This window comes from Hemicordylus capensis, chromosome 1, assembly GCF_027244095.1.
Source record: "Hemicordylus capensis ecotype Gifberg chromosome 1, rHemCap1.1.pri, whole genome shotgun sequence".
Classification (NCBI taxonomy): domain Eukaryota; kingdom Metazoa; phylum Chordata; class Lepidosauria; order Squamata; family Cordylidae; genus Hemicordylus; species Hemicordylus capensis.
The window spans coordinates 435,243,210-435,270,658 of NC_069657.1; the positions used below are offsets into that span (position 1 = coordinate 435,243,210).

A 27,449-nucleotide genomic window follows, 5' to 3' on the forward strand; every position below is an offset into this window, starting at 1 on the left:
CTGGGGCCCACCCCAGCAGTAGGTGCTCCACCTCGGGCCATCATTTTAAAACTGCTGAGATTTACAACCAAAGAAGATCTCTTAGCATGGGCCAGAGAGAAAGGTTCTCTTCGATGGGGCCCAGATAACGGTCGGATCTATCTATTTCATGATTTCCCAAAGGCAGTCCTGGATCAAAGGAAGAAATTTCAACGCTGCAGGATTTGGGCTAGAGAAAAGCATGTAACCTGCTTTTTCAAAGATCCTGCCATTCTTTGCTGCATCCAGGAAGGCAGAATGCATCGCTACAGCAATCCGGCCCAAGCTGAAGCTTTCCTGCGGAGTTTGCAAGCAAACGGCTGACTCTTATTTACATAGGGTTTCTCGCAAGCAATTTTTCCTTTCTCTTTTTACAAGGAGTCTGATGTGTCCTATTTCTTCTCGAGTTTGAGATGTGGGTTTTTCTTTCTTCCTCTTAGGCTTAAAGTGCTAACTTTGAGTACCGTTCGGGCACATGCTGGAGGCTCCAAGGGAGCTTATGGAATGTTCAATAGGTCAAGGGCTGCTGAATACCCAGGAGTGGTCAACCAATATCCTACCATGAGCATAATGTTCAATCTTATGTTTTTCACCTCTGGGCAGGGAGAGACTTGTTCTGTTGGTAATATCTGGACATTGTGTGTGCATGTCTAACTCTAACCACTACACCACGCTGGCTCTGGTGCCAGAGAGTCATATATTCATAAATATATGAGTGTTTAAATATGATTATGTTTGGGGGAATTATCCTCAGGAAAGTGTGCATAGGATTGAAGCCAAATAACTAACGTGGGGGCTATCAGGCAGGAGGAAAGGGAAACCACTTAATGGAAATTTAGGAAATGATTTATTAAGTGATCACCAAAGTTGCCAGAAAGCACATCTAGGAGACACGGTTTCTTCCCTTTTGAGCTCCATGGAAGTCTTAGCAGAAATGGAGAGGAAATGCTGCAAGGAATCATTAGGAAGTAGATTGAAAATAAAAATGCTAATATTATAATATCCTTATGCAGATCAATGGTGTGGCCACATTCAGAGTACTGTGTACAGTTCTGGTCACAGTATCTTAAGAAGGATATTGTAGAACTGGAAAAAGTACCAAAAAGGGCAACCAAGATGATCAGGGGCTTGGGACACCCTCCTTATGAGGCAAGGCTACATCATCTGGGACTTTTTACTTTGGAAAATAGGTGACTATGGGGAAAACATCATCTAGGTGTATAAAATTATGCATGGAATCGAGCGCATGGACTGAGAGAAGGCTTTCTCCCTTTCTCACAATACTAGAATCAGGGGTCATCCTATGAAAATGAAGGCCAGGAAATTTAGGACCAACAAAAAGAAGTACTTTTTCCACACAGTGCATATTTTAACCTATGGGATTCTCTGCCATGGGATGTGGTGATGGTCACTAGCTTGGATGGCTTTAAAAGGGACTTAGACAAATTCATGGAGAACAGGTCTATCGATGGCTACTGGTCTGAGGGCTATAGGCCACCTCTATCCTCAGAGCAGAGGCAAGATGCCTCTAAGTACCAGTCGTAGGGCAGCAATAGCAAGAGGGAGGAAATGCCCTCACCTCTTACCTGTGGGCTTCTCAGAGGCATCTGGTGGACCACTGTGTGTAACAGGATGCTGGACTAGATAGGCCTTGGGCCCGATTCAGCAGGGCTGTTCTTATTTTCTTATGCTGCACAAGTTTATGCTGAACTGGAAGTATGCACCAGCACAACAAAATTTAAAATGCAACAAACATCAGTAGGACGGACAAGGAACTTAAGGGATCCAAGCCGACACTAAGGCTGTGCACGGAACCAGGAACAGCCGGTTCAGCAGTGGAGGGGGGGGGAGTTTACCTTTATGGATCAGGGAGGATGCCCCACCCCTCCATTTCCCCCACCAGCGTTGTGCTTAAAACGGTCCCGCACAAAATGGCAACATATCTCCTTGCCACCCCAGTGCACATCAGAACAGAAGTTCCGAGTGTGCATGTGCACATCGCGCACACACACCGAGAACTTCCAGTCTGGTGTGCACCGGGGTGGCAAGGAGGTATGCTGCTGTCCCACACAGAACAGTTTTAAGCACAACACCAGCGGGGGAAACGCGGCACGGGTTTGTGTAAGGGCACTCTCCCTGATCCTTAAAGGAGCCCCCACTGCCACGTTTCAACTGGTTTGAACACCAGTTCTCGAACCAGTTTGGCGTTCTAGGAATAGAATGCCAAACTGGTTCGTGGACATCCCTAGCTGACAGTGCTTGCAAATAGTGGGATGAGCTAGTGCACGGAACTGCTAGGTGCAAGAAACTGCTCAGCAATTACTCGACATGCAGTTCATTGGGCAAGCCCATGGAAACTCATATAAAACAGCCTTCCATCTGGAAATACTGTGAAATCTGGATTCTAGTTCACCACTAAGGCCAGACTTGGAGAGAGAACTAATGGATGATCAGAACTGTCATCCATCACTTTTATATTTAACTTTTGATACAATGCCTCTCTGAAACAGACTAAAAAAAACCCTAAGTTGTAAACTGAAGTTGCATTCTACTGTTTTAAATCATGTGACACAAACACCAAAGTGCTACGATTAACTCCCTAGGCTACTTGGGGTCTAAACTGTTTCTTCCAGGGAAAGCAGCCAGAGCCATCTGAACCATACAGCCATTTTTCTATGTTCCACTGAGACATGACTTGCTGATAAGATGCTATGAGGCTCAGGTCTTTACACTGTTGATAACAAGTTCTTAATATGTGACAGAGCCCACAAAGGAAAGGTTATTGGGAGTAGAGAGGATATTTATTCATTCATTCATTTAATGGTATTTCTATACCGCCTGACATATGCATCCCTAGGTGGTGTACATATGTTAAAATACAATACAAAAATGAAGCTGATAAAACATGTTCCTAGTCACTGCCTCAACCTAAGAAACCAGAGTTGTTTTGGATTCAGGAGCACTCCCAAGCTACATACTTGTTCTTTCTGTGGGTGTGTAATGCCACCCAGAACAGGCAGATCTAAACCTTTCCTCAAGTTCTGACCCCACCACAGTCAATACCTCCATCCTATTTGGAATCAATTTCAGTTTGTTCTCCTTCATCCAGCCCATTATCACTTCCAGACAGGCATTTAGGGACGTTATGCCATTACCTGATGAAGCTGAAATGGAGAAATCCAGGTGTCATCAGCGTATTGATAACAACCTGCACCAAATCTTTTGATAATCTCTCCCAGTGGGTTCATGTAGATGTTAAAAAGCATTGGAGACGTATGGAGCCTTGTGAAACTCCATACATTAACTCTCACTTGTAGTCTAACATTGTTGTCTGAAATTTGTAGATAAAGCACATTTCCATCTCCTGAACCAGCCCATACACTGTATAGAGTTGCATGGTGTCTTCCAGGGAATGGTCACCCTCTGGCCCATCAGCATTCACAAGGCAGCCTTAGCCAGCCCCTGAGACCCTGCCCAATTTTAATAAAGGTGTGGTCAAAGTTGCAGGAGATTTCATACTTGAATGGGGTGTCTGTGGGTTTTGGTTGCAAAATGTCTAGACCAAAAGCAACTTGGAGAAGCCATGAGACAACATGGGCACTGATGCTATCATACCATACCTATAAAATCATCAATAATGCCATAACTGCAAAGGCTTAACTGCCGAGTAATTCCAATTTGAATACAGAATCAGACCCTCTGTGAAGGAGTCTGATTGGATGGTAAAAGGAACTTGTGCCTCCTCCCCGCCCAAGAAATATAGAAGCTGGCTATCCTTGTCTATATACAGATTTTTCCTCTGAACACGCCCCAAAGCTGGAGTCCTTAAAAAAAAAAAAATCTAATTTTACATCACCAACCTTAGTAATGTATAGTTTCACTTCTCAGTCCTAAAACTGCTTGAAGAAACAGAACCCGTGGACTCAAAGCAAAGAACCCAAGGGAAGTGCTGAAGCCTATGGGACAGGATTGACTTTTCTGTAGGTTGCTTATTTCTTTTTGAAGAGCTTGCGGAAGGAACTGCGAAAGCGCCCTTTCTGTTCTTGCCTTGGATTGTGGTTGCTGAAAGATGTTTGTTCATTGTCATCTCTATGAGAGAATCTGGTGTTGTCTTCTAAATGCATCTCCTGAAATGGAAAACACAGTTCAACCGGAGTTTTTCAAAGTTGTCCATTCAGGTGGAGCCTCCTCCCTTCCATGGTAGCTAGGCACATGTGGTGGCAAGTTTTCAAAACAAGGGGATAGGGATGTGTATGAATTATTTCCGGCAGGCTGAGTAGAAGTACCTTTATGCACGAGTAAAGCTGGTCCTTACCTGCTCCTTCACTGCCCCGCCACATTTCATGGTGCAGCACTGTGCTGCTCAGAAGTCCACGTGCTGCTGCATCCATGTACATCCCATGTGGTGGGACTCGCATGGCCACAGCACATGTGCAGTGGCTATTTGCGTCCTGAGGTGTGCAGGCTGCTGGGTGCAGCACCACAGCCACACACATACTTCTGAGAGGCGGAGAAAATAAGGACCAGCTTTACTCATGCTTAAAGGTATCACTCCCCACTGCACTGAATTGATTCATGCACATCTCTACATGACTGGGGAGGGGGGATCTATGAACAGTATAACAAGCCCTGAACCCTTAACCATACTTACCATATTTTACGGACTATAAGACGCTACGGACTATAAGATGCACCTTAATTTTAATCCAGTTTTTCAGAGTTTTAACATATTAAACTGTTAAAACATATAAGACGCTCCTGAATTTTGGCAGATATTTTTCGAGGAAAAAAGTGAGTCTTATAGTCCATAAAATACAGTAACGGAACTAGCAGATGGATCATGTGCACCCTCCCCTCCCCTTTCCCCTCTGAATCCCGCCACCAGCCTTAACCCATCATTAACATGTTTGCACTGGCCTGAACTCTAATTCCCTCTAGCAAAATCATGCAGCTGAGTGCCTATGTGCTAACCCCTGCTAACTTGGCAAAGAGGCCCCTTTTTAATGTGGTGATTCTCTTTATTTAGCAAAGGGAGAGTAACTGGCCCTATCCACCCCCAGCACAGTACCTCCAGTGACTGTTGCTGGTGTCTCTTACGTTTCTTTTCAGATTGTGAGCCCTTTGGGGACAGAGATCCATCTTATTCATTTGTTTTTTCTCTGTATAAACTGCCCTGAGCCATCTTTGGAAGGGTGGTATAGAAATAAAATAAATAAAATAAAATAGTCTGGGAGCATACGGAGAAACGAGGCCTACACCTCTTCTTTTTGTAAATACAACTTTGTATTGTAAATTGCATTGCTATTCAATGTATTAAGAAAGCTGTGCAGGCATCAACAGTTCATGGCTTTCATTTTTGAGGGTGATAAAATGTATGGGTTTGATTTTGGAGAGAAATGGAGGTTTAATTTTATTGGTTATGATTTGAAAAATGGAGAGAATTTGAGTTTCACTGATTGGGTATTCTGAAAAATATAAGAGGGAAGTTTTTGTGTATATATATATGAGGCTGCTTCATCAGGGTTTTCAGAGTTGAAAAAGAAGTTAAAGGAGAGTTTGTTCAGTGTTAGTTCAGATTCAGAAGAAGTACCAGTTGGAGTACGAGTTGTTGGAAAAGGAGTTCAAGAAGAACTGAAATACTACTGACACAATATGAGAGAGGATCAGAACTGGGGCTAAAAAGAGCTAAGAAATCACTGGCAGAGTGTGGAAACTCTCTGGAGAGCTGAAAATACTTACCAGCAAAAAGAATCAGTCTGAGCTGAACCTCAGACCTGTGAAGAACAGGACCTGAGGCTGAACAAGAGAAAAGCAGGGGTTGCTAAAAAGCTGATGTGATTACAAAGGACTCTAAGTTAGGGCACGGTGAGAGTCAAGTCAATTGGATGCATTTTGACCACATTTTGTATATTCCTTGTTCTCTGTTGGTTGTTGGTTTTTTTGTACTAAACTTTTAAAGCAACTTTTGATTTAAAGTGAACTAATTGCAAAGTGAAAATGACTAAAAATTGTAGCTTCTGTTTTCTCCACCCCATGCCTTAACGCCCTTACCACTCTACCAATGTTTTCTTTTTGTTACAGAGGTTTGAAAGGCTGTTGTAGTAGACTCAGCCAGAATAAGCCAAAAGTCTACTTGGTGGCAGTGGTTAAACTTGAAGGTCACAGGGCTGGTTAAGACCAAGCTCTGACAAGTGGTATGAGCACAGGTACAACCCATGACAAAGCAAACACAAGGTCACCCCAAAAGAAGGTAATTGTTTCTATATACTTGGAGGGACTTACTAGATATACCAAAGTATATACACTTGTAAATTTAAAAGGGGGTAAAGGGGGTAAAAGGTAAAGTGTGTCATCAAGGCAATTTCGACTCCTGGCACCAACAGAGCCCTGTAGTTGTCTTTGGTAGAATACAAGAGGGGTTTGCCATTGCCTCCTCCCGTGCAGTATGAGATGATGCCTTATAGCATCTTCCTATATAGCTGCTGCCCGATTTAGTACCAGTGGGGATTTGAACCGGCAACCTTCCGCTTGTTAGTCAAGCATTTTCCCACTGCGCCAGGTCCCCAAAAAGCCTCTGTGAGCTTCTAGGACATTATAGAAAACTGAGGGCATAGAGATAAGAAAAAACTAGACTAACCCAGCTCCTTGTCAGTAAAGGATACCACTGGTGATGAGGAACTACCCTGCTACTACTACCCAATCACAACTACCTGGATTTTTCCATTGTTTTCTATGGGCAGCTCTCATTTCTGCCCCTAAGGAGTGGGGAAAGAAGGGCAGTCTGTATGAATCTGTCTAAGAACAGCTGAGACACACAGAATGTTTTCTGCTTTTAAAAAGCGGGGCGAGAATGGAGAACGGGTTGAAAGAGAATTGGCCAACTCAAACCCCTAAAAGCTTACAATAAAAATCATGGGGGCAGGGAAATTAGGGTTGGAAGGATATCTGCTGCTGTAGGTTTAAAAACCTCCCTTCTCTGCATTACGTAGGGATGGTTCAAGCAGAAAGGAAAGAAAAAGGATACCTTTTCCCACTCTCCAAAACCATCATCCTTCAGCACTATATCGCAATAAAATGTTTCGCTTCAGGACAGGCAGGTAGTGACAAACTTCACCTTCTAGAGTTAAAAGCATAGCAGAGGAAGGTTGCAAAGGAATAGGGAAGGTCCCCCCACCTTCTCTGCTCCTTAACTGCAGTCCATCCCAGTCCACCAATCCTGAACACCACTACAAGGCTCCAGTCACAGGCAGAATGGAGCTTACAACAGGACAGGAGTCCTTCTCTTCTGGGCCAAGAATGCTCTGCAACGTTTTGTTACAGTTCCCAGTTCTGCTTCTCTATTAACTAGGGTGCGCTCTGCTTCTCTTCCTCCTTGTATGTAGTCTCCTCGCTGAAAATCAGTGCCTGGACTCATTCTTTGTCAAGCATGGCCAAGAAATGGAATCAAATGCAAAGAGGGACAGCTTTGGTCCTCACACACAATGTGGTTTGGGTCTCCAGGGATCCTTCCACTGCAGGAGTTCTCTCACTTGGCTACCATCTTCCTTTTAGCATTATAGCAATTTTGTTTTCAGAGACTAACCCATCCACCATCACCTCCTGTCATCTAAGGGGCAGCAGCTGGGCTGATTGAGAGAATTCAAAGGGGTCCGCTTTGTACACCCATCCCATAATCCTGTCTGTATTGCAGGTTTTTGCAGTTCTTGCAAAACCTGTTTGACAAGGGATGACATTGGCAAAAAATAAATATGTGGATGTGTCATAAGAGATAGAGATGTGTGTCTCTGCCATACCAACTGAAACACTCAAAAATAGTGACCTGTCTCCAGCCTCAGAACTGAGGGGTTAGGGAGTTACTTAGAGCTCCCTCACTCCTGAAATCACTTCTTAGGTGCAGGCAATGGGATAGTAGCAGGTCATCCTCTAATGACTGGAACAGCCACTCTTTCCACCATCACATGGCAGCCTTTTCACAGGGCAGCCTGGCTGGTCTGCATTCATTAGAAACGTAGGAAGCTGCCATATGCTGAGTCAGACCATTGGTTCATCTAGCTCAGTATTGTCTACGCTGATTGGCAGTGGCTCTCCAAGGTTTCAGGCAGGAATCTTTCGGAGCCCTACCTTTCCCATTCTCTGCTCATGACAGGGAAAGGAACATGGGCCACTAGGATAGTTTGGCGTTTGGTTTGCTTTGCAATGTGTATTGCAAAGGAAAGAGTTAACACAGGTAAGCAGAAATCCATTTGCATCACATACCTTAAAAGAAAAGGCTGGGGGAAAGGCAGAGAGCATGGTGGCACAATGTCTTTGTGCACCTGAGGCAGGGTGCCAAATGCTGCACCCCCTTGTATGCACTCCCCCCCACACATACACATTTTAAAAGCAGGGGGCAGAAGGGTATCTTGCCACCTAGCTGGTGCTCCAATAATCTGTTACCTGAAGCAACTGCCTCACCTTGCCTCCTGGAAATGCTGCCCCTGGCAAAAAGACATATACCATCCTGACTGGGAGTGCCCTGAATCATTTCAAGAAGAAAGGCAGAATATACATTTTTTTAAAAAACCCAACAACTTGTAACTTTGCTGGAGAGATTCAGAGGCATTGGCCCAGAGAACAGACTGAAGGCACCTGGATGCCATTCTGTTGCTACAGTCAAAAAGACCTGGCCGTGTATGTTTTGTCTAGATGGGAGACTGCCTGACAATCTTATGGACGTTGCTCTCCACTGGACTCCCAACAGGAGTCTAAAGATTGCCACTAAAGGGGGCCCTAAGGGCATGCCCTCGGGACACAGCCCTGCCCTCTCCCTTTTTGGTCTCACAGCCAGCCCTGCTTACGTGTTTCTCAGACCCTGCTGGGAAGTGGGTTTGCCCTTGCCTTTCTCTCTCTCCTTACTTCCAGAAAGCTTTGCTTTTCACCCACTCCTCTCTGTGGAGGAAAGTAGTTTCGTTGGGAGCTCCTGGATGAGGCAGAGACTGGGTGGGACTGGAAGCCCCGCTCCTGCTTGCTTGGCACTCGGCTGCCGCTGCTGCTCCGTGTGCTGTAGAGCCTGGTGCTGACACCTTCCGTCCCGCTGCGGGGGAATTCTTTCAACGACCGGCTCAGCTGTTTGCCTTTGCTTCGGAAAACCTCACGCTTGTAGGTGGTGTTGCTGCTGGTGGTGACCGGCGCACCACTCTTGGGGAGGGGCTGCACTGTGTGCTCAGTCCTCTCTGGCTCTGCGGTGAAGTTGACAGGCCTCAAGAAACAGATGTCGATGCTGGACTCGGAAGAAGCAGGAGAGCAGGTCTCAAAGGCAGAAAGGTTTTGAAGTGGCTCTTCCTCATAGGGGCCTGGCATGGTGTACGTGTCCCCTCTGTACTCAAAGTCTTCGTAGTCAGGAGTGAAGCTTGTGGCATTGTGGAAGAGATCTGATGTTGAGGCCCTCCGAGTTTTCTCAGGATTTCCTTTCAAGTTGGATGAGGGAGCACTGTATTCCAGGTCCGGGAGTGCTTGCAGGGAAGCTGCAAAAGCCTTCAGATCCTGCTCGTTGAACTGAGATGGAGTAGAGACATTCTCGGGCCTGTTACGCCTTCTTCCATCAGTTTCCCACTCACATGGTGACATTCCCTGGAGATTCTCCATCCCCTGCTGTGGGCTCTTCTTCAGGTGTGACATCACATGCCTTAAGAAGGGGCAGCAATGTTAAGATGTCACGAGGCACATAGGCAATAGATGAAACATGAGGCTAAGGGAGCTACAGAGAGAGCCAAACTGGGGCAGCCCCCAGCATGCAAGTGAGGGAAGCCCAAACTTTACATTACCATGTGGGCAAGTGAGCTGTATTGTACCAAAGTAACTCACTCTCTCTCTCTCTCTCTCTCTCTCTCTCTCTCTCTCTCTCTATATATATATATATATATGCATTCCCATGGCTAATCCAATGCGTGGCAGCTTTTGTGAGAGTTCACAAGCAGAAGCACCTGATTGGGCAGTGGGGATTCCATATGCAGATAGGGAGGAGGAGCCTGTGAGAGCAGAAGCACCATGGTGATTGGGCAGTGGGGATTCCATATGCAGATAAGGAGGAGGAGCCTGTGGCACCGTGGTGATTGGGCAGTAGGGATTGCACATGCAGATAGGGAGGAGGAGACTGAGATGGTTAAGGTCAGTTGGAATGCAACTGTTACTGGTCGGAAGATGTTCTTGACTGTAGAAGATCAGAATCTATCTATATATAAGGATAGTGGGTAGGGGTTTGCGAAGAGAGGGGTCGTGAGGGAGGAAAGAGCCTCTTCAGGAGAAGGAGGCTGCTGTTGTGTGAATTAGATGTGGAAATAAAATGAACAAGATCAGTTAACTCAGGAAGCGAGGGGGAGACGGAAAGGGAGGGAGGAAGGAAACAGAGGAGAACAGCAAGTGGAGGAGAGAAAAAGAAGGGAGGGGAAAAGAGAAAGAAGGAAAGCTGAGGGACAGACCTGAGCCAGTCAGCAGCCTGAGGGGAACAAGTGGCCATGACGGCAGTGGCGGCAGCAAGGAAGGGCCCAGTCAACCACTGCTGCTGTTTGGGACTACCAAGGCCATTGGTGGAGTGAGGCAAGCAAGCAAGGGACAGGCCGGGGCCTGTCAGCGGCCTGAGAAGAACAAGTGACCATGGCAGTGGCGTCAGCGAGGAAGGGCCTGGTCAACTGCTGCTGCTGCTCCTGTGGGGAGGAGAAGGAGCGGGGCTCAGGTAGGGAGGTCTCTGGGGATAGGGGGCTGCAGCCTTGCCAATAGGCACCAGCAACGTTGCAGCCATGACCAAGAGGGGTAAGGGGATGGAGTAAAGGGGATGGAGAGGTGACCAAGAGGGGTGAGGGGAATGGAAGCAATGGGATGGAGGAGGAGGAGCAGGAGTGCGGCTCAGGTGACAGTGGAGAGATCTCTGAGGTGAGGGGACTGTGGCAGGGGGTGAGGGGAGCAATCAAATACTAGCGTGGAGATGCTCTGTGCGGGTTAAGCTAGGGATGTGCGAACCGGTTCGAATTTGAACCGGTTCGAATTCGAACCAGGGTGGTTTGAAGGTTCGAATTCAAACCGAACAAGCCATCAGGTTCGAGCTGCAGGTTGGAATTTGAACCGGTTTGAACTGGTTTGAACCAGTTTGGACATCCAGAAATTGGTAAGATAGTAGCTGGCACCCAGGGGTACCTGCCACCCAAACCCCAAAGCAACCGGACACTTGTACGACTTTTTATGAATTTTTGAAAATTATTTTAATTTTTTTCTCATAGGGTAGAATGGGACTCAAACCAGACCATTATACCTTATTGGGGAGCACCCATGGGTGCCAACAACCACACAAACCCTGAAGCAATTGGACAGTCCTACGATTTTTTATGAATATTTGAAATATTATCAATTATTTTTCTCATAGAGTATAATGGGACCAGAACCAGCCCATATCCCCTATTGTGGAGCACCTAGGGACACAAAAGCGGGGTGGGTGGTAGACAGACAGGGGTGCCTACAATCCACAAAACCCCAAGGCAATTGGACACTCCACTGATTATTGGTGAATTTTAAAATTATTTTTGAATTCCTCATAGGGAGTAATGAGGATTGCAGCAAATGTATAGCTTCACGTCGAGGGGTGGGGGAAGGGATGTCCTAGAGTGGAGTGTGGTGGGTGGTAGTTCCTAGGGTGGTCAAGGAAACTATCAGAAATATTTGAAAGGAATTGGGCAAAGGGCTGATTTTTAAGTGATTTTTGAAGTTTATGTGTCTTTAAGGTTAGTAGATGAGAGTGGATTCATGGTTTGTCAATGAAAATCTTATATGCTACCAAAGAATCTACACTCAGAACACTTCAGAAACAACAAAATCCAGTACTCCATGAGTTAGCAACCCATGGGGGTGGTTGGCACCCTCTTTGCACTAGACTCTCACTCTGGATGGCCCACTCACTCTGGGCCATCCCAGCACTCCACAAATAGCTTTAAGGTTTTTCTCCATTGGGAAGAATGGAAGTTTCAGCAGCCCCAAAACTGCACTTGGGAGGTGCTGGGGTGGCCCAAAGTGAGGGTGCCAACCACCTCCATGGGTTGCTAACCCATGGGGTACTGGGTTTTGTTGTTTCTGAAGTGTTCTGAGTGTAGATTCTTTGGTAGCATATAAGATTTTCAATGACAAACCATGAATCCACTCTCATCTACTAACCTTAAAGACACATAAACTTCAAAAATCACTTAAAAATCAGCCCTTTGCCCAATTCCTTTCAAATAACTCTGATAGCTACCTGCCCCCCCTTGGGCGCTACCACCCACCACACTCTGCTCTTGGACACCCCTTTCCCCCCGACGTGAAACTATACATTTGCTGACACCTCCATGCTTCTTTATGGAGAAAAACCTTAAAGACGCATAAATCCTCATTATGCAATCCTCATTATTATCTATGAGGAATTCCAAAATAATTTTAAAATTCACCAATAATCAGAGGAATGTCCGATTGCCTTGGAACTTTGTGGATTGTAGGCACCCCTGGTTGTCTACCACCCACCTTGCTTTTGTGCCCCTAGGTGCTCCACAATAGGGGATATGGGCTGGTTTGGGTCCCATTATACCCTATGAGAAAAATAATTAAAAATATTTCAAATATTCATAAAAAATCATAGGGGTGTCTGATTGCTTCAGTGTTTGCATGGTTGTTGGCAGCCATGGGTGCTCCACAATAAGGAATAATGGTCTGGTTTGAGTCCCATTACACCCTATGAGGAAAAAATAAAAATAATTTTCAAAAATTCTTTAAAAATCATACAAGTGTCCAATTGCTTTGGGGTTTGGGTGGCAGTTACCCCTGGGTGCCAGCTACCATCCTACCAATTTTTGGATGCTGAACCAGTTCGGACCGGTTCAAAACGGTTCAAATTCAAACCGAACCAGGGGGAGGTTCGAGCAAAACCAAAACCGAACCACCCCCTCATGGTTCGAACCTGGTTTGAATTCGAACCAAACCGGGCAAACCAGTTTTGTGCACATCCCTAGGTTAAGCTAGTTGTTGTTGATGTTATTTATTATGATGATAAACTTTGTTAGCCGCCCCGTGAGAAATTGTTCTTTGGGTGCCTCACAACAAACATTTAAAAACATCCAATAAAAACACATAGAACACAACACAACAAAATAAAATACAAAATACACTTTGGGATGGTTGATAGTGGTGGAACTGGATAGGCAATGGCTACAAGTAGGGATCTATTGAGATTTAAGAGTGGAGGGAGAAGGGAGGTCAAGATAGGAAGTTTTGGAGAGAAGGACGAGACATTTGTGCAGGCTCTGGGAACAGAAAGTCGGTGTAGGGATTTAAGGGAGGTGTCATGTAGTCAGCATGATGACAGAAGTGAATAATTTTGGCAGCAGAATGCTAGAGAGTGGTAAAGGGAGTGAGAGAAAACAACAGAGAAGAAAAAGATTGAAGTAGTCAAAGAGAGAGACAACTAGAGTGCAAAGCAGAGCTGTTGCTGAGGGGACAAAGAGGAAGGGCTGGACAGTTTCAGTGTTGTGAAGGGAGAAACATTATTTGGTAATGGAGTAAATACGCGGTGGGTGGGGGCAAAGGGTCAAGAGGAGTCAAAGAGAAATCCCAAGCTTTGTGCCTGTTTGGGAGGGTGGATGGTGATGTTGTCCACAAATGAGAGGGTAAAAGGCTTGGGAGGAAAGCAGTTTGGTTGCATATTTTTAGTTAACCTCTAGCTCCCTGCTGATTCCTGAACACATCTTACTGTCCACAAAGTCCAAACCCCTTGCAGTGCCCAACAAGCCAGCTGTCAGTATTCTGCTTCACAGAAATCAGCAGGAGTCTATGCAGCTGCCTTATACGGAGTCAGGCCCTTGGTCCACCTAGCTAAGTACTGTCTGCTCAGACTGGCAGTGGCTCTCCAACAATTCAGGCAAATGCAAGGAGAGGGTCTTCTGTAGAGACCCCCAAAGGGTCACTATGTTGTCTTGTCTTTTCATAAATAGTTTTTGGTCCATGCATTTGTTGCTAGCTTTTGGCTGCTGCTTCGGCCTCAGCTACATATGTGGGCCGTTCTCTGAAGGATAGCCTTGTACTCACATAGAGGTTGTGCCGGAAGAAGGTCCTGATGGGAAGAGCTGCATCGCCTCTTCAGAGTGGATCCCACTGTCACGGATGGAAGTCGCGCTGAGTGTTGGAGACGCATCTTGGCCACTGCTGGCACACTGAGAAGCTAGGCCTTTATATAACTTTATGAAAGAAGATCTAGTAAAATGAATAGTATAGTATCACTTTCAGTTAAACAAATAAGCAAGGGTACAGCTGCACCACCCTTTTTAAATAGCAGTGGGCTATTCCCACATTCATTTCAGCAGCAGAGAATTTCATTTCTGTATATACTGCTTCATTTCTGTATATACCAATACTGGTATATGCTCTTGCTATATACAGTTCATTTCTGTATATACTACTGCTGCTACTGGTTCTACAATTTTGTGCAAGTCCAGAAAATAAGACAAATCTGGTTTGGGCACCAGAAGTCCACTTTGAGCTCCTGTCCTTCATTAACAAATTAAAAACAAGTTTCCAGCCCTTATGGCTAGGAAGGATACTTTAAAGGCTGACATACAGAGATGCCCTGGTGCAGAAAGAGAGCAGCTTAAAATAACTTCCTAATTAACTGCACAGGTGCAACAAGGAAGGAGCAATTTTGATGACCTTCCCTAACCACAGGAAACCCTTTGTGCCACCTGAAAATATGTCCCTGAGGGTTGCTTAATTTGCTTCATTTATATCGGACTCAGGACAGGAACCATTCTATTTTAGGCATAACTAAATCCCATTGAAATTAATGGGGCATAAGCTAGCTAAGTCTAATTTATTTCAATAGTGCTTAGTCACAAAGTCATCTGGATGCTGCCCACAGAGTCCAGCTTTTCTTGGAGTCAAATATTAGGGCTATGCATTGCAGCAAATAATCTGCAGCAGAAGCCACCCCCCCCACTCGCCCCTCCAATGCTGCACATAGGGGGGCATGCCCACAACCCATGGAAATAGTACTGAGAGGACCTACAGTTCCCAGATGCTTTTATGCGGCTTCCTCACGTGCTCACATGGCTTCTTGGCATCCCTGTGTGTTCTCACACTCTGGTTCTCATAGAAGAGGGCTCCCCCACACTGGAAATGTGAGGAGGAACTGTACAGCAATGGCCACACTGAGAGAGCGGCCACCTGCATGTGGTACAGGGGTGGGATGGGGTCCTGCAGATGCATTGGATGCATCAGACACAGCCCTACCAAATATAGATCCCCATGTACATAATGTTTGTTAATTTTTGTGTTTATCACAAAGCACATAAAGCCCTTCATCTCACTGCACAACCTCCTCTTGAGAGTATATGTATGTGCTAAGTTCTGGCTGTTTCTCCTTCTGCCAGGATAATCTCCCAGACTAGGAGCAAAAAGGGCAGACAACAAAACACATTCTAATTATCTAGACTAGGATGGCGCTGGCCAGAGATCCTCATGGACCACACTACTGTGACATTTGTAGCCTGTGACCACAATCTAGCAAATTTTGAACTAGAAGAAATCATTAAGTATGGTACTTTCCCCCCAAACCTTCAGACATTTTAAAGAGCCAGCATGGGTTTTTGTTGGAAAACCCACGTTTGAATCTCTGCATGGCCATGAATCTCACTAGGTGACCAGACTTGGTCCAATCAATCTCTCTCAGCCTAACCAACCTCAGAGGGTTCCTGTGAGGATAAAACAGGAAAGGGGAAGCTATACTGCCCTGAGCTCCTAGAAGGAAGATACAAAACTAATTAGAGAAAGAAACAGGATACTGTTTCACTGAACTCACCTTTTCAGTTTCTTTCGTTTCTGTATGAGCAGATCTTCGTTGCATTGGAAGAGAAGGCTGTAATGCGAGATGAAAACTTGTAGGCGCTGAACACAAACCAGGAGAAGGTAGTAATCAGGATGCTCTTGTTCCGTATACTTCAGAATATTCTGGTGCAAATGAAGAAAAGCAATGTTGAATGTTTTTCTCAGATCATTTATTTATTTATTTTTAGATTGTATGCTGCTTTTTGCCAGACAACCTAATTAGTCTTGCATCAAGGGCCATGTCTGCAACGTAAGGTTCTAAAATGGTCAAGAACTCAAGGTTTGTCATTTGGGGGTGAGAGAATGCTATGTTCAGGTGAGCTAGACATTGCACTTCTGCAGTTGTAATATTTGGTGGTTTTAATTGTTATTTTGATTGGCTGACATGATGCACACCATTATGAAGATTGCGCTGTTCATTGCAGCATCAATGTGCACTGCAGCAATGTTGTTGTGGGCTCAGCAGGCAAGGAGGATGCTGAATGGATGTGCAATTGCATAAGTCGCGTCCCTGCAGTTTATCTCATTCAGCACAATGGGGACAATTGTGGGGATGCTGCTTGTGCAACCACTTGCCAGCAGCAGTGACGTCAGTGCATTCTGAGCTCACAGCAGCATCGCTGCAGTATCTCCATAATAATGTGTATCATGTTGGCCAACGTCTATCTCTTTTCTGAACTGATTATACAGAAATGTCAGATTATTTATGAATATGTGTAACGGATTACCACTATGGTTAACCGCCCAGAGACGAAAGTTTGGGGCGGTGTACAAATTTGATAAATAAAATAAATGATAAATATCCATCCTTACATATTCAACTTTAGAAAACACTGCAGTACCAAATCTCAGCACTTAAAATGTGCAACAGCTCATGTATTCATAAATAAATAAATAAATAAATAAATCCTCATATGACTTTTGGTCATTTCCCGGACTACAAGATTTGCAATGTTTAATGTGTTGCAAACTGTAATGGAATAGTGCGACAGTTTCAAAACGAGAGTAAAGGGTTGTTTAATGCTTTGTTGTGAGCTGTCGGCCATTCATATTTTCCATCTGCTGAGACATATTTTCCAGGCAGGAATGGCCATATTCTCACTGAAACGCATTTATCTGCTCTTTGGGCCAATGAAGTCGTGAGTGAAAGGGAATCCTGTGGTGAGCCTGGAAGAGAGGAACTGGCACACCCGGATGGGTGCTCTCTCCCATGGCAGCGGTGGCCAGCGGCCTCTCAGCTACCCTGCCAGGGCTGCTGGAGGCGGCCGTAGTAGCAGCAGCAGCCTCCACCACTCCTCCGCAGTTGGTGATGCCCCAGGCAGAGCCTCAATAGGGCCAGGGAGCCTGGTGGTGGTGATGGCAGGACACCTTTCTCCTCTCTGCCATTGCCCTCACTGATTCTCTCCTGCCAGGCCTTCTCCTGAGGAGGGAGGATGGCAGAGCGCCCGGAGAAACAAACAAACAAACAAACAAACAAACAAACAAACAGCAGGGTAGTGGAGGAGGGGAGGGGAGTGCTCTTCCAGTGAGGGCTTTGGGATTGCACAGAAGTAAATGAATCATGATTCAGTTCAATGGGCTTCCTGTTAAGAACATAAGAACAGCCCTGCTGGATCAGGCCCAAGGCCCATCTAACCAGCATCCTGTTCCAAACAGGATGCCCTCTCTCCTGCTGTTACTCCTCCGCAACTGGTACCCAGAGGCACCCAGCCCCCAAGGCTGGAGGTGGCCTACAGCCCTCTGACTAGTAGCCGTCAATAGACCTCTCTTCCATGAAATTATCCAAACCCCTCTTAAAGCCATCCAGGTTGTTGGCTGTTACCACATCTCGTGGCAGAGAATTCTACAAGTTGATGATGCGTTGTGTGAAAAAGTACTTCCGTTTGCTGGTCCTAGATTTCCTGGCAATCAGTGTCATGGGATGACCCTTGGTTCTAGTGTTACGGGAGAGGGAGAAGAATTTCTCTCTATTCACTTTCTCTACACCATGCATGATTTTATAGCCATTTATCATGTCTCTCTGCAGTCGTCTTTTTTCTAAACTAAATAGCCCCAGGTGTTGTAGCTTTGCCTTATAAGAAAGGTGCTCTAGGCCCCTGATCATCTTGGTTGCCCTGCACCTTTTCCAGTTCTACAATGTCCTTTTTTAGATGTGGTGACCAGAATTGTACGCAGTACTCCAAGTGTGGCCGCACCACAGTTTTGTAATGTAATGTTAAGTACATGACTGTTATCTCTCCCTGCCCTTTGTCTTGTAGTATTTATTTATTTATTTATTTATTTATTTATTTATTTTTGACATATTTGTATACTGCCCAAAATGCAAGTCTCTGGGCAGTTTAGAACAAAACAATAAAAACAGCAAATAAAAAGGTTAAAACATTACATCAATTTAAAATTCAAACAATTAAAACAGTATCTAATTAAAAGCCTAGGTGAACAAATGTGTCTTGACTGCTTTTTAAAAGTTGTAAGAGATGGGGAGGCTCTTCAGAAAGTGGGATTACACAGAAGTAAATGATTTAGTTAAATGGGCTTCCTTTTCAGAAAAAAGTGCACGAGAAAGGGTTGGGCCCTTTGGGGACAGGAGACCATCTTATTTATTTATTATATTTTCTGTGTAAACCTCTTTGAGAACTTTGGTTGAAGAGTAGTATATATATATTAGTAGTCGTTGTCATCATCATCCTCATCTAAAGAACTCAAATGTGAAATTGCTAGTCTCCTTGCAAAACATATATAACTTATCCCTATAATCTGTCTTCCTTCTTGTTCCAGCCCAGACCGTTCCAGCTGCACATGCCTAGTTCTGTCAGTTAATTAGAGAAAGCACCAATCAGGAGTGGAAGCAGGGATGGGGTGGGACTGGATGTAGTACCCTTGCTTCTATAAGTTTAATCATCAAGAGAGGTTCGTCTGCAGTTGACACCAGCTCGTCTGGTGGCTACTCAGCGATGGGCCTTCTCTGCTGTTGTCCTGAAGCTTTGGGACGTGCTCCCTGCTGAAATAAGAGCCTCCCCATCTCTGACAACTTTTAAAAAGTCTTTAAAGATGCATCTGTTCACTCAGGCTTTTAATTAAATATTGTTTTAATAATGTTAACATTGTTTTAAAATATTGTTTTAAAAATTTAAATTGTTGTAATGTTTTAACTTTTTCTGTTGTCATTTATTTTGTTTTAACTAATGTTTTAAACATTTCTGTTGTCATCTTTTGTTGCTTTGTTATAAACCACCCAGAGACGTAAGTTTGGGTGGTATAAAAATATGTTAAATAAATAAATAAATTTGAAAAAAAAATAACAGTCCCTTGGATATGTTTTAGTAAGGCTAAGCTGCATATATTCAAATTGAGAGGGAATATTTGTTTGTTTGTTTCATTTTTATACTGCCTTTCTGTCTTAACAAAAGCACCCAAAGCAGCTTATAATTTTAAAACAAGGAAATTACATCCTCTCTAATAAATCGCTTGGTGTCCGTCCGTGGACAGACACCAAGCGTGCGTTCGTGCCTCGGCTGTTCTGGGCATGCGCTCTGCGCATGCCCAGAACAGAGCCAGGGAGGCACGAAAGGCAGGACCCGGCGGCCAGGACTGCGGAGAAAGGGGACACTGGCCGAGACGGCGGCAAAGCCGCCGCCTCAGCCAGAGGACGCAGCGCGGCCAAGGCGGCGGCAGAGCCATGGCCGCGGCCTGGCCCCGCCGCCGAAGCCAGGCGGGGGGAGGAGGTGGCGGGGGAAGCCGGCCGAGGTGGTGGCGGAACCGCCGCCGAGGCCTGGCACCGCCGCCGCAGCCGGGCGGCTGCGAGTCCTTGGGGCCCTTGCCCGGGAGACCGGCTGGGAATGTGAGGCGGGGGCGGCCCGGACCGGACCGGCAGTGGCGCCCCCAGAGTCCGCCCGGCCGCCGCCGCCCACTCTCCCACCCTCCCAGCTGCCCAAATACTCCTTCCCCACTCCCCCACCCAATGATTAAGGGCCAAAATGGCCCAGAAGAATGCCTCCGCGGCCGCCACCACGGCCGCCAACCGCCCTCCCAGCTGGCTGAGACCTCCTTACCTGAAGCAGCCTGCGACAGTCAGGCGAACTAAAAGCCGTTTTTGTGAAGAAGAGAGGAGCTCCCGAACAGAGCTCCTCTCTGTGCTAAGCCTCTTCCCGAAGTAGTGCTTTGGGTGCAAATGACGCCTATTGCGTCCTTTGCGTCCATAGCAGCAGTTTGGGCATTGGCTTAGCACAGAGAGGAGCTCTGTTCAGGAGCTCCTCTCTTCTTCGCAAAAACTGCTTTTAGATCGCCTGACTGTCGCGGGCTGCTACGGGTAAGGAGGTCTCGCCCAGCTGGGAGGATGGGGGGGGGGCAAAGGCCAGAGGGATTGGGGGGGGGACTCTCCCCTACTAGCGCCCGTTATTACAACGGGCCTGAAAACACTAGTAAGATTAATAAAACGCTGTCTCGGGCTATTGGTCTTTTCAAGGAGCTGAGGACAAGAGCTCCCTCACCTGGGTGCCTCGCCTTGCCTTCCTCTCAGGACACACAGGTCTTGCAGTACGTTAAGCATCCCATGCCTCCCCACAGCAGGCTCACCCTTATTTCATTGCTGCCACCTGATTTCTCACAGCAGTTCTACGGGTGACAACGGTAGTGCTCCTCCTGCCATTGAATGGTGGCCATCTTCTCTGCCCTCACCAGAATTCCTCTCAGACAAAGGCTACATCATTATGCCATTCTCAAGGAGTTTCTGGGAGAAAAAATTGCACCTGCCAGAGGGGGTGCTAATTTTTATCTCAGAAGCCCTTCTCCGAATGATGCTACCTAATTATGTAGCATTGCTTGGAGGAAGGTTCGGAGGGGGGGTAGGATGGAGACTGCCAGCAAGTGGCAATTAGAAGGGCATTATGGCCATCTCTACTGTCACTGTTCAGTTTCATGCAGACCAAATTTCATCTTACTCACCCCTGCTGAAATCCCCCACCCTCCACAATTACGATGCTTGAAAATGGGGTGGTAAAATTGGAAATTTGGATAATTTTGTATCAGTCCTGGTTTAGAAAATTACAGACTAAACAGTTTGACTATAAGGGAGATGGGGAGTCCTGGGTGGGCTTGTGAACTTAATTAAGCCCCCTCCCCTGCTATTCCCACAATTACTGCTTCCATGGCTGATTAGGATTTGTCATTTTGCTAATGTATATTATTGAGAGGAAGAACAATTATAATCATTCGGAGCTACCTGCAAATGAAGAAGATATTCAGGAATACGCTGGACTATGTGAAAGAAGAATATGTAGAGGTCAGACTTAATTTCTTCTTCAATCTATTGTTGAGAGAAGAAAAAGAAAAATGGGTTTAGATCATTTGCAAATATAAACCACACTCCATCACACTTAGTTAAGCAAGTCCATCTATCTATATATTTAATTCTCTAAGGCATACCCATGGCTAATCCCGTGTGTAGCAGCTCTCGCGTGAGTTCACAAGCAGAAGCACCAGAATAGGCAGTTCATTTTATTGAGCTTATCTATAACTCACATATCTATCCATATGCAGATAGGGAGAAGAGCCTGTGAGAGCAGAAGCACCATGGTGATTGGGCAGTGGAGATTCCATATGCAGATAGAGAGGAGGAGCCTGTGGCACTGTGGTGATTGGGCAGTGGGGATTCCATATGCAGTTGAGGAGGAGGAGCCTGTGATGGTTAAGGTCAGTTGGAATGCAACTGTTACTGGTTGGAAGATGTTCTTGATTGTAGAGGACAGGAATATATCTATAAGGATAGCAGGCAGGGGCCTATGAAGAGAGGGGTTGTGAGGGAGGAAAGAGCCCCTTCAGGAGGAGACTGCCGTTGTGTGAATTAGATGAGGAAAAAAGATGAACAAGATCTGTTAACTCGGGGGGGGGGACATGAAGGGAGGGGAAGAAAGTGGGGAAGAGTGAGTGGAGGAGAGAGAAAAAGAAGGGAGGGGAAGAGAGACAGAAGGAAGGGCAAGGGACAGGCCTGAGCCTGTCAGCAGCCTGAGGGGAATGAGCTGCCATGGCAGCACTGGCAGCAAGGAAGGGTCCAGTCAACCACTGTGGCTGTTTGGGGCTACCAAGTGGCCTGAGGGGAATGGCCATGACAGTGGTGGCAGCGAGGAAGGGACCGGTCAACCACTGCTGCTGCTCCTGTGGGGAGGAGCAGGAGCAGGGCTCGGGTGGGGAGATCTTTGGGGATAGGGGGCTGCAGCTTGTCCAATAGTCACCAGCAACGCTGCAGCCACGACCAAGAGGGGTGAGGGGGATGGAAGCAACGGGATGGAGGAGGAGGAGCAGGAGTGCAGCTCAGGTGAGGGTGGGGAGATCTCTGAGGTGAGGGGGGCTGTGGCAGGGGGTGAGGGGAGCAATCAAGTACTAGCGTGCAGATGCTCTGCACAGGTTAAGCTAGTTCATTTTATTGAGCTTATCTATAACTCTGTTAATATGTGGACAAAATGTTAGTGAAGTGTATTATGGGAAGTGTGCACTGCTATATAAATTTGTTTATTTCACAAACATGGGCTGACACCCTAACTAAAGCGGTGCATGTGCAGCCAAAAAAAAGCACACACGAAGCAGTAGCACCCCCACTTCTGAAGCTCCGGGGCTTGTGTGTGAGGGGATGGTTTTTGCCAATTTCTCTTTCTCCTAGCAGCACACTGTGAAATTCCATCCCTGAGGGCTTAGAGACTAGGGATGGGCATGAATCATTCTGGGCAGCCACTGAGATGGGGGGCAGAGAGTAGTAGCTTTAAGAATGAGGCATGCAGGTCCTGACCTGCTCCTCTGCTGCCCCGCCACTCTTCCGGTTGCAGTGCTATCCTCCCCAAAAGGCAACAGCGTGCACGTGGCCGTTGCACATACCGGCTGTGGGACCAGGTACTACGTACTTCCTGCCCAGTAGCTCCAATCCCAGTAGCACCAATGTTGTAATGAGGCATCATCCTGGGCTGCACTCTGGACATCCTATTGTTCATGGTCACCTCTTTAAATTTTTTCTTGAGGTACTGAAGCCTTTCCTTGCACTGGCTGGCAGACCTGTGACAGCCACTAGGGGTGTGCACGGAACCGGCTGGTCCAGTTTGGTTTGAGTCCAAACTGGACCCAGACCAGGCCAGTTCGGTTTGGCACCCCTTGAACCCGCCCCCCTAGTCTGGTTCAGGGGGTGTTCGTGAGGTGGGTTTTTTTTTTTTAAAATTACCCCCTCCAGGAGTTGTCTGAGGCAGCAGGGTCAGGAAGCCAGCCCCAGCCGGCCTCCCTTATTCCATTTACCAGCTTTCGGGCTTTCCCTCTTATCATGGTGGCCATTTTGGAGGCTACCGCGGCTGTGCAATAGGCCTCAGTGTGACCTGGGTCATGGGGGAGGGGGAACCTCCATGGGAATCCCACCACCACCACCTCAGCCAACTCCCCCAGAGGGGGTAAGTTAATTAAAAAAAAAAACTCGCAACCCCCCAGGAGGAGTTCAGTCCATGGTTGGACCAAACAGGGGGTGGTTCAGTTCAAACCTGAACAGTCGAACCTGTTTGCATATCCCTAGCAGCCATGGTGGTTCATCTTATCAAAAATCCAGGCATAGGTGGTCTCATTTGTGAAACTGCTTTACAGCTGGATCTGGACGCTTTCACTGGTCCGGTTCTTGATAAATGCCCCACTCTCTGCATCGGGCCAGACCCTTGCCCTAATCTTTTTTGAGGCATCTGCCGCTTGGCTGTTGCCCATCGCACTGCCACCTGTAGATGTTGAAGGGGCAGAGGCAGAAGGCGGCTGAGATTCCATGGTTGTTTGGAGCAGCTGGGCCTTGGATCTGAACTCAAGGTTGTGGACAACCAAACAACACTGGTCACATGACTGTGAATGGGGAGTGTATGCTACTGGGGCAGCCAGGAGTGAAATGAAGGCTGTGTCTCTTTAAAGTTCCCCACACACATCACTATTGCCAGGCAGAACTGGCAAGATAGGGGAAGATGTCATGGGCGGGGCTTGTTCTCTGAGAGCTTGCCAGCTAAAGCTGTGGCGTGTGTAGAGTGGCCACATCCCCAAGTGGGTCTGCACAGACTCCTCTATTATTGGGGTCTGGAATAGGTGCAAAACCTCACCGTGCACCACCCCCATTAGTTAGCAGGGTTATAGCCCTGCTAACTGAACCAAGAGGCACCTTTTGACGCAGTGATTCTCTTATACTTAACATAGGGAGAGCAACTGGCCCTGTCCAGCCCCAGCACAGCATCCTTATAGTGGCTGCTGCTGGTGTCAACCTTATGTTTCTTTTTAGACTGTGAGTCCTTTGAGGCAGGGGGATATTCATCTTATTAATTTACTGCTTTGTTGAAAAGTGGTATATAAATATTCTTTGTTTGTATAACTGTGCCAGCAGTTGGATGAAATGCTTCGGCAGCAAAGCTGCACTTGTCAGTTGCAGAGATAATCAAAGGTTCAAATTGGAGTTTGGCAGGGCAAACTGGAGGTAGCTTTTGGCCCGTAACTGCGGTATCGCGAGTTCGGGCATTACAGAGTATTAACCTCAGCGATGTTTGACAGCAGTTAGCCATTACGTTTGAATCTGGCCCTTGTCTTCTCGCTTGCTTATTGATTGATTGATTTGATTTATATACTGCCTGGCTCCAGGCGGTTCACAAAAACAAAAACAAACAAGAACAGCTATTAAAACAAGAATTAAAAATCTAACACATTCAAAAATTACAGCAATTAAAAAATCCAAACAGCAATTAAAATTTTAAAAACTTTTAAAAATCACAGCAATTAGAAAATCTAAACAATTAAAAATTTTAAACTCAGAAATTACTAAAAAGCCTGGCTTTAAAAGTGTGTCTTAAAGGCTCTTTTGAAGACTGGTAAAGATGTTAAACCATGAATGTCTATAGGGAGCACATTCCCCAGCCTAGGAGCAACTACAGAGAAGGCCCGCTCCCAAATCACTGCCAGATGAACTGCCGGTATATGGAGACAGACCTCTCTCGAAGATCTTAATGTGCGGTAGGGATCATGTAGAAGGAGGCTCTCTCCCAGGTAACCCATTCCTAAGTCATTTAGGGCTTTAAAAGTAATTACTAGCATTCGTATTTTGCCCGTAAACCTATTGGCAGACAATGCAACTGCTTTAAAACAGGCATAATATGTTCTCTCTGAGATACCCCAGAGATCAGTCTAGCCACTGCACTTTGAACCAAATGAAGTTTCTGAACCACATACAAAGGCAGCCCCATGCAGAGCGCATTGCAGTAGTCAAGCCTAGAGGTTACCAGAGAGTGCACCACAGGTCAGAGATCATTATCCTCAAGGAACAGACGCAGCTGTCATATCAACCAAAGCTGATAGAAAGCGCTCCTGGCCATAGCCAACCTGAGAAACCAGAGTGAAGCCTGGGTCCAACAGCACTCCCAAGCTACGTACCTGTTCTTTTGTGGGTAGTGCAACCCCATCCAGAACAGGTAGATCTATCATGTCCCTTGAAGTATTACCCCTCACCATGAGTACCTCCGTCTTGCTTGGATTCAGCTTCAATTTATTATCCCTCATCCATTCCATTACCGCCTATAGGCAGGCATTTAGGGGGGCTATGCCATTTCCTGATGATGTCATGGAGAAATAGATTTGGGTGTGTAGCAAATAGGGACTAGCGAATAGCAGATTTAAGCCCAGCCTTTGTTTCAGAGCAAGTCCACATGGGGGAAAGAAAAATGCTGATTCATTGTTCAACAATGGCTGTTCCTTTAAAACTTAACTGTTTCTTGGTAATCGCTGACACCACATGCTCATTACAGAGTTTAACTCCTCTCAGGATTTGGGTGAGTGTCCAGGGAGACACTTTTTTTTACCAAATGGAAAAATACAAAAAACTCCCGTGTGAAGCCTACACGTGGTGAGAGAACTTGGTAGGTTGCTGAACAATTAACCTTGAGGCGTGTCTGCACCAGAGTAAAACCCCTTTTCCTGAGTTAAAAATCCACTCAGAGGCAGGTGAAATTACAAAGAATAAAAAGAGAAAACTTTATTCAAAAGACTACAGACTGCTTCAGTCTGAGGCTCTAGCAGCTTCCATTACAGGAAAAAGAAACACTCAATACCTTACAAGATTACTTCCAAAAAGCACTCCAGCTGGTTTGTCTGGAGTGGCACACTTTTAAAATAATGGTTACTCCATTGCATAGAACATAAATGCAAGAAGATACAAAAGCCCTCTTGTTGGAAAGAAAGGGCTCAGGCTAGCATTGCTCTCAGCTTGTTACGTTACAGATAAAAACACAATAAACCAGTTGTAAGGGCTTGCAATGCACAAAATCCAAAATAATCTAATGCAGGCTGCCTCGCACACAGTTCCCTGGCTAAACTTTTCTCTGAAGCCAAAGCCCTGGCTTCCCTCCTGAACTCACCATATCCATGGCAGAGGATTCAAGCTTCCTGCAATCCTGTCTCTCCTGGATCTGCAGATGTCCTTCCCTGAGAAAATTCTTCAGGCTAGCTTTGAGCACGAGGCACAAAACTCCTTTGCTCCCCCACTAAGCCTTCCGCCCATCCTCTCTCATCTCCTGCCTGGTTCCCATTGAGAACAAAGACCGCCTTCACTTCCTGCCGCCAGGCCCTCTATGTCGATCACCGTGTGCTGAGTGGCTGATCCCTAGAGGTTACTGCCTGACAAACAGGACAGGGTTCACTTCCGGTTCACTCCTTAGGGGAAAAGGAAAAGCTGTTCCTGACTGATCACAACAGGGTGTCCTTAGCATATTGGTAATACCCCACTCCAAATCTCCTGACGATCTCACCCAGCAGTTTAATGTAGCTGTTAAAAAGCATAGTTCTTGTTTCAGAGAGCAACTATCTCTGAGCGACACCATCTGAAATCTACCAGAGAAATAGGAACAGAACCACTGCAAAGTAGTGCCACCTAGAGTATTCCCAAATCCCCCAAGCAATTCAGAAGGATACCATGGTCGTTAGTATAGAAAGTTACATAAAGGTCCAAAAGAACCAATAGAGTCACACTCCCTCTGTCCATTCCTTGGTAGAGATCATCCATCAGGCTGACTAAGGCTGGCTCCACCCCATAGCCTGCCTTAAAGCCAGTTTGAAATGGATCTAGATAATCAGTATCATCCAAAATTGCCTGGAGTTGATCAGCCACCACCCTCTCAAATATCTTGTCCACCCAAGGGAGGCTGGAGACAGGCCTATAATTATCCATCACTGAGGGCTCTAGGGAAGACTTCTTAAGCAAAGGTCTCACAATTGTCTCCTTAAAACATGGTGGCATCATGCCATCCCTCAGTGAGACAATTATGATGTCAACCAGGCCATCTCTAACAACCTCCCTGCTAGATGTTATAAGCCACATTGGGCATAGATCCAAAGGACAAGTGGTAGGCCAAACACTTCCAAGGACTTTGTCCACATCCTCAGGAGTCACAAATTGAAACTGATCCATTCTAATTGAACCAGAGAAGACACTGGATACCTCTGCAGTTAACCCTGCCATAACGGTGGAGTCCAAGTTGGATTGAATGCAAGAGATTTTATCCACAAAAATGTTGTTAAAAGCATCA

At 46.1% G+C, this 27,449-nt stretch overlaps 1 protein-coding gene across 9 annotated transcripts in view; it reads right to left on the reverse strand.

The window, feature by feature from the left end:
- Positions 1–848: 848 nt before the first annotated feature.
- ARHGEF33 (Rho guanine nucleotide exchange factor 33) overlaps positions 849–27,449 on the reverse strand; it is a 67,303-nt gene continuing 40,702 nt past the window's right edge. For 6 of the 9 annotated variants that reach the window (XM_053243062.1, XM_053243024.1, XM_053243040.1 and 3 more), the window contains exons 11-15: positions 21,107–21,190; positions 15,860–16,008; positions 14,095–14,259; positions 8,914–9,682; positions 2,855–4,145 (exon numbers count right to left, since the gene is read on the reverse strand). In XM_053243062.1, coding sequence (XP_053099037.1) covers positions 4,008–4,145; positions 8,914–9,682; positions 14,095–14,259; positions 15,860–16,008; positions 21,107–21,190 — 1,305 coding nt within the window. In that variant the 3' untranslated portion in view covers positions 2,855–4,007. Of the gene's footprint in view, positions 967–2,854; positions 4,146–5,531; positions 5,815–8,855; positions 9,683–14,094; positions 14,260–15,859; positions 16,009–21,106; positions 21,191–27,449 lie in introns of those variants that run through there. The other 3 variants (XR_008305590.1, XM_053243035.1, XM_053243051.1) reach the window with 3 other exon arrangements.